The sequence below is a fragment of the Engystomops pustulosus genome, chromosome 2, assembly GCF_040894005.1.
Source record: "Engystomops pustulosus chromosome 2, aEngPut4.maternal, whole genome shotgun sequence".
Lineage (NCBI taxonomy): Eukaryota > Metazoa > Chordata > Amphibia > Anura > Leptodactylidae > Engystomops > Engystomops pustulosus.
This window is the reverse complement of record NC_092412.1, coordinates 184,799,626-184,807,066: the sequence shown is the minus strand read 5'-3', so window position 1 is coordinate 184,807,066 and position 7,441 is coordinate 184,799,626. Positions and strand designations below refer to the sequence as shown.

The window sequence follows — 7,441 nt, the reverse complement described above, 5'->3', positions numbered from 1 at the left end:
ATAATGGGGGTGTAGCTATGGGAACAACCTCATTGAGTAATAGCCCCAGATCTTTCCTCTTCCCAGATTGAATTAAAAAAATCTAGTTCATCTTTAAGAATGGTTTTTAAGTATGCCGCCTGCCTAATATCTCTCATATGGACAAAGAGATCTGCCTAGGTTGGGGGCGGGGGCTTATATGCCCTTAACACCGATCTACATCTAAGTTTGAAAAAGGAAATTTAACTTGATTAACTACCTCAAAATGCTATAGATCTGTGCAACACAAAGATAGATAAATCTCATAGACTGTAATTTGCTGCAACCAGGACCATCATTCCCATTGATTCATCGGATTATGTTATTACTAATAACTATTACGGTATGTTTTTTTTCTATATGTACCCCATGATTTGTACAGCACTGTGGAATATGATGGCACTATTTAAATAAAGCTTTATTATTTTTATTATAGACAGATACTGATATAGATAACGTAAAAACTCTCAAGAGCTGATAAAATACTTTTAAGAGATGTAAAAAATATTTCTGACTAGGAAGTGTCTACAAAATATTTTTTTATTAATTATAAAAGTTTAACTTTCATAATAATAACTATATAGAACGGAACTAATGGCTGTGATAATGGATTGACCCGCAGGTCCGACTTTTACAGATTTGTAAGCTTGAACGTGCGTGTTGTTTTATGCTCATCTATTTGTAGTTATACCATGGTTGTATCACCTCCTGCCAGGCTCTGAAAAAGCTGAAAAATATTCAAATGTAATAGTTAATGCTTTAACCGCATCCTATGTTTTCTTTCTTTTCTAAAGCAATTCCATATACATAATAAAAGAAAAACATGAAAATGGACATGATGGGGCAGATTTATCAAGTGTCTGAAAGTCAGTATATTTCTAGTTGTCCATGGCAACCAATCACAGCTCCCCTTTAAAATATCCATGAGCACTGGAAAATGAAAGCTGAGCTGTGATTGGTTGCCATGGGCAACTAGAAATAATCAGACTTTCAGACACTTGATAAATCTGTCCCGATTTGTTATCTGATATATTAATGACATACAGTGAAAAAAAAATTATACTGACATCTGTATACAGCTGTAGGCAAACCACTTTGTATAATACAATAAGTGAAAATATATATCTGAATATTTTCTGTTATATGAATAAAGCTTTTCGGCCTCATGCACACAACCGTATAAAAGCAGCCGTATATATGGCCGGAATAAGGCCCCATGCATTTCAATGGCAATACGGCCATCTATGCACATGGCCGTATTGTCCACCGTACCGTGAGTGAGCTGTATAAAAATATAGAGCATGTCCTATTTTCCACCGTATTTCCGCTCTGTACAGCCCATAGAAGTCAATAGGAATGTATAAAATACAGGCCAAATACGTGCTGCATACGGCTGTGCACAGTATGCGGCCGTATATACGTGCAGCATCCAGAACCAGTGGGAGGTGCATTCTGTCATCCAGCCAATACTCATTCATCAGTGATTTGCCAGCCCAATGTATTTTATACAGATATGGTGCAATGCGTTGCTATACGTCCTGTACAGAAAAGACCACATGGTCATGTGCATGATGCCTTCCTATGTATTTTTTGGTATGTTATTTACTGTGCCTTGTTTCTTTGATCACATTGTGGTTTAAATACCATTGTGTAACACAACATTTTCCCTTGTTAAAGCTCCAAGTACTATCCTCTGCTGGGATCTATTCCAGAGCATTGCTAATTCTCAACATAACTTTAGCAAACTTTTAGCTACGCGAAATATTAGACCTGTTGAGATTTTTAAGATGTAAACAACAAACCATTCACTGAAACTAGGACAATGGGCTATACAGTAAACATAATTCAATTACAAAATATTTAATATTATTATCTAGGAATGGTTTTATTTTTTGTTAGGTAAGTTTTATATCTTTGGTCATCATAAAGTACAATTCACTACTATGTAATTATAATTACCTTGGTAAGAAAAGGAATATTGCCCAGTGATCCCAGGAATCCAAAAACTAATGGGAAGAATCCTCTGAAAAAAAAATTACCTTAAATGAAGATATTGTTTTGCAATAATTGCAACTCCTATCCTTTCATGCCGGGAAATATGCAAATATGTTTTACAAGGTGTTAAATGGAAAACAATGCCTCTTTAATACCGAGTATGACCTACAAGAAGCCTAATAACATGATGTGGGATTAAGCCAAACCAGTATATCTTTTCCAGAAGTAACAGATTCCTAACTGTAGACCACACTCTTTCGACCCGGTTGGGTCTCCTCAGTTCAGCATAGGGAACTGGTTTGGCTGTGTGAGAGGCTATTGACTAGGGTCAGAAGGTAAGACCTATAAGGAGGCCTTAATTGGCAACCTCTCCATAAGGAGAACTGTTACCTTCTGATTCTCTCATGCCTGGAGACTAAGGATATCTGCGCACGTTGCAGAATGGCTGCAGGATTTACTCCAGTAGAAATCCCAGAGCCATTCCACAAGAAGAAGAAACTATCTTGTTTCTGGTGTGGATCCCAGCGCAATTCCGCATAGACCAGTCGGCAGACCTTTACATTACTAAGGTTGATTTCTGCACAATGATCCACAGCAATTAGTAAATGGTCATTATGGAAGATGGAGCATTATGGGACCACTTTTGGTATAAAGTTTACCCTGTTCTTTATTTTACCAGCTAAAATAATCACTTTATTATAGTGTCACAAATGAATTTATGCATCAGGCAAAATTAAATCAAAGAAAAAAAATTATATATTATGTATCATCTTAATATTTCACGGAATTTGTCACCATGTTATTTCGCAGTACATAGTACGAGCGATCTATTCATTACATGTTCATAATAAATAATAAAAATCTCAATAATCTCAATAGACACAATGGGGCAGATTTATCAAGCAGTCTGAAAGTCAGAATATTTCCAGTTGCCCATGGCAACCAATCACAGCTCCCCTTTAAAATATTCATGAGCACTGGTGAAATGAAAGCTGAGCTGTGATTGGTTGCCATGGGCAACTGGAAATATTCTGACTTTCAGACTGCTTGATAAATCTGCCCCATTGAGGCGCATTTACTTACACGGTCACCGGAGTTCACTGAAAGTGCATTGTCCATCTATAATGTAGCGTGTGGCGATTCACTAAGATCATGCGCCTGAAATCATGAATGTGTCACTTCCCCGCTCAGACCTGACCGAGTTCACCATCTTTTTTGTGGTGCATATTAAAAATAGGGCTTGCGACACAATTTAAAAGTTAAATACCGCGCTCAGTCCGAATCAGTCGGACCAGCCGATGGCATGCCCCCTAATTTGTGTTGCATGGAAGCCATCGCAGCTGCACCACAAATGGTTTGTGTGCACCACAATCCCAGTGCACACACTTATTATATACCTGTGCAAGCCGTTTTAACCCTTTGAAAGGCACACAGTCCGACTAAAGGGCGCACGACGACCCTTAGTAAATGAGCCCCAATAAGTATTCTCATGCCCATGTTTTTTTCACCACCAATAAAAATATTAATAGAAATTGATCAAATGTTTGCTAATTTCCCCAAATTAGATGGTAGGGGATACATAACGGAAGTCCTAAAATGGAAAAGGGCCATGGCATTAGAAGGTTAAAGGGGTTAGCCAATCATGTTTTTTGTACTATGTTTGTAAGTGTGGGGGTAGGATATTAGGTAATTTTACCAATATACCTATTAAAAGCTCTGTCTTACTTTATTCATATGTAAACTGAAGCCTTTTTCCTCATCAGCCAGACATTCCTGACCATAAATGTGATCTCTATATCTGTTCATGGACAATCGCTCTGTCAGGACCTTATGATAAGCCTAGAATAAGCGGAGGCACCTAATTTTAACACAAAACACTGGAAAAACATATTGACTGGAGTATAAGCAAAAGGTGGGAAGTGCATTGGTAATATCCTCCCCAGTATATAGCCAGCAAGCACATGCCCCCCCCCCTCAGTATATAGCCAGCAGCCCACCAGCATACAGCCAGCCTCTGGCCCCCAGTATATATCCAGCGCCTGCCTCCTAGTTTATAGCCAGTAGTCCCCTGCCCCCAGTATATAGCCAGTAGCCCATGTCCCCCAGTATTTAGCCAGCAGCCCCCTAGTATATAGCCAGCCCTTTGTCCCCTAATATATAGCCAGCAGCCCCCTTGCATATAGAGTGCCTGCCCCCCTTGTATATAGCCAGCACCCCCCTTGTATATAGCCAATGTCTGCCCCCTTCACCCCAGTATATAGCCAGCACCCCCTTGTATATAGCCAGTGCCTGCCCTCAGTATATAGCCAGTGTCTGCCCTCCAGTATATAGCCAGTGCCTTCCCCCAATATATAGCTAGTGCCTGCCCCCCAGAATATATCCAGTGCCTGCCCCCCAGTATATAGCTAGTGCCTTCCCCCAATATATAGCTAGTGCCTGCCCCCTTACTTCATGCTGTGCGCAAAGCAATGTACGAGGACCTGGAGACAGATCCAGAGCTGAAGACAGAAGAGAATACCTGCGGGAAGGGCGTCGGAAAGGTGAGGACAGAGTTTTTTTTCATAGACTCGAGTATAAGCCAAAATAGGGTTTTTCAGCCCATTTTTGTGGTGAAAAACTCAGCTTATACACGAGTATATACGGTATAAGGTCAAGGTCCTGGCAGGGCAATTTCTAATTGACAGATAGAGATAACATGACCCTCCATCTGCGGCCATTTTATGGTCAGGAATGTCTAGCTGACGAGGAAAAAGACAGGAGGCTTCAATTTGCATAGCAATAAAGTGGTACAGAACTTTTAATAGATGTATACTGGTAAATTACCTAATATCCCCCCCTCCCACACTTATGCACACATTGCAAAAAACATCAGGTAAAGGCCAATCCCATTAATGGACACAAAGGGGGATATCTATTATATGCCGGCGCTCGCGCAATACATCAAGAGGGTTGCTGCGCAGCATTTATTCTACCCAAGGCTAAGCGAGTGCACAAGCGCTGGGGCAGTAACGCCCCATGCCGACTCCACACAGCTGGCCACGCCTCCCATCACGGCCCTCTTGTGTGAAGGTGGCGGAGAGGGCTAATTAATCACAAGTGCTAGCAATAAGCTAGCATTTGCGATTATTTCAGGGCTTCTGCGCCACTACCGTGGCACAGAGGCCCTGATAAATATTCCCCAGAGAGTACAGCGCCATTGCTTGTGTGTTAGTTAGTTAGCAATACAGTTATCCTTGTAATAAATGGTTCATGTACTTGTTTCTTGGATCTTTAAATGCTTTCATATGATTTTTACCTGAAAAGACTGATGAAGCCATATAATTCACACACCATTCCTATTAGTGGCCAACGGAAAAGGACCAGCACTGCTCCCCCTAAAAAAAAGGAACTGCCCCTCAGTTTGTGTCGCTGGAAGAAGAAGCTAAAAGTCCGTCTGAGGCCAATAATCAGTGCAAGGCCTGTCAGGAACAATATCTATAAATAGAACATAGACAATCTGTCAAAAGACTTTTTTAAACCTATTATTGTAGGCTAATGAAAGATCTAAAAGTAATAACTTACATTTCCAAAACCTAAGAGAACGCTGTCAAAATAAAGTAACACCCCGAATATTAGAAAGAAAATACCAAATCCTACCAAACCGGCACCAAGCTCTGAAAGAGAAATGAGAAAAAATAAAATTATTGTCCGGACGATGACATAAGCCGACACCTGGAACCGGGATGTAAGTGGAACCCCGTTTTCACCAGAGCCCGCCCCAAAGCAGGTTGGACTTGTTGCGGCTTGGTACCACCAGGTAGTTCCACTGGAGCAACTTTGTCCTCGGTGGCAGCCAAGGCAAACTCATGGTCAGGGACAGGCAGAAGGTCAAGACAGGCAGCACAGGATTGGAGTCGGGGACATAGCGGAAGGTCAGGACAGGCAGCACGGGATCGGAGTCAATAACGTAACCGAGGTCACAACGATGATACAGAAACACAGTAAATCGCATGGAACAGCTTTCTCTGAGGCACTAGGCACAAAGATCCGGCAGAGAATGTTGGGAGAGGCTGGCTTTTATCAATTTCCTGGAAATGGCCAGCACCAATTAGCAGTGCACAGGCCCTTTAAATCTTTGAGTGGCGGCACGCGCACCCTAGGAGGCGGGGATACGCGCGCTGGGCTGCCAAAGCAGGAACATGGACAGGTAAGGCAGGGTGGGGAGCCGGGGGCTGCGGAGAGGCACGGGTGTGTTTGCAACCAACATCCTGGGACGTGGGTCGCGGATCAACCGTGACAGTTATCAGAACAGTACTCATAAAGCAGGCAAGCCTGGATAGCCTAATCATTTATTAAAGAGTTTTCCCAAAATATATATATATATAAAAAAAAATAAGGACATAGAACTGCAAGTGGTAGGAAAGAGTGGAAAGCTGACCTCCATATTATTCTCCCTGGCCTGGCTTTTAAGAATTTTAGATTCTATGAAAAACAGCAGTTCATACACAAATATGAGAAACCTAACCTTATTTAATTTAATGTAATCTCACTTCAGCAGAGTAAGTTTCAACACAGAACGGGAGGTGCTCCGGCACACTGTAACAGCCTGCAAAGCTATAGCTCAGAAGTGCTTTGGTAAGGCCATTCATATTACATTTTGCTCATTAGAATAATTTTAACACTAGATTATAGAATGGAAGGCGATTTTGATTGTAGATTCCTTTTAACTATATATATATATATATATATATATATATATATATATATATATATGTGTGTGTGTTAAAGAGATATTCTGGCCACATAGGATACATCTGCTCTGCTAACTTCTATAATGGGTTAGGTGTCTTTGGAGCATATATTATAAAGCGTTGAGCACAGTGAGACTTTATAAAATCTATATTGAATATTGTTAAAACATAATTTACTGTTCATTCATTAGGTCTTTTAAAGGAGACACCTCCGCTTACTGTGATCTTTGATGGTGATATCAGGATAGTAAAGAAGTAGGAAGATCAAATAGAAAGTATATTGTCATATGTTTATTGACAAGGGATTAGCTTCATGCTTTCATTTTTTGTCATGCTGTTAAAAGAAGTATAGTTAAAAAAGATCAATCAATCATTTGCCATCACACTCACTCTGTATTTCGCTGATCATTGTCATTCAGTGAAGGGGGCGCATGTAGGAGACGTACTGTCTTCTCCTCCACTTCCTAGTTTACGTGTTCTATCCAAAATGACCCTTGGAATATGAAGAAATCAGCTGGAATGTTAACTCCTAAAGCAGCATAGGCAGTGATGTAACTAGAGCATAATTTGAGAATTATGCTACACAATACAATCTATCGTTAGCTATCATATCACATTCTACCCAAATACCTTCATCTGCAAGTAGTGGCTTGAAATGCACCCATTTATTGAATTCAAAATTAATTTAAATGAATGTT

General features: G+C 40.5%; 1 protein-coding gene across 1 annotated transcript; it reads right to left on the bottom strand.

Moving 5' to 3' along the window:
* Nucleotides 1-606: 606 nt before the first annotated feature.
* On the bottom strand, nucleotides 607-7,226 carry GOLT1A (golgi transport 1A). Its single transcript, XM_072133128.1, has 5 exons — nucleotides 7,134-7,226; nucleotides 5,575-5,666; nucleotides 5,309-5,487; nucleotides 1,978-2,041; nucleotides 607-745 (listed from the first exon to the last, which is right to left on the bottom strand). The coding sequence occupies exons 1-5, from the start codon at nucleotides 7,156-7,158 to the stop codon at nucleotides 704-706; spliced, it is 402 nt and encodes a 133-aa protein (XP_071989229.1). The 5' UTR covers nucleotides 7,159-7,226; the 3' UTR covers nucleotides 607-703.
* Nucleotides 7,227-7,441: the final 215 nt, after the last annotated feature.

Excerpts from the sequence above, each read along its gene's own strand:
- GOLT1A (XM_072133128.1), bottom strand. The coding sequence starts at position 7,158 with ATGACAATGATCAGCGAAATACAGA. Across the intron at positions 2,042-5,308 it reads GGCTTCATCAGTCTTTTCAG|AGGATTCTTCCCATTAGTTT; the intron begins GTAAAAATCATA and ends TTTTTTTTTCAG. Across the intron at positions 746-1,977 it reads ATATTCCTTTTCTTACCAAG|CTTTTTCAGAGCCTGGCAGG; the intron begins GTAATTATAATT and ends AATATTTTTCAG.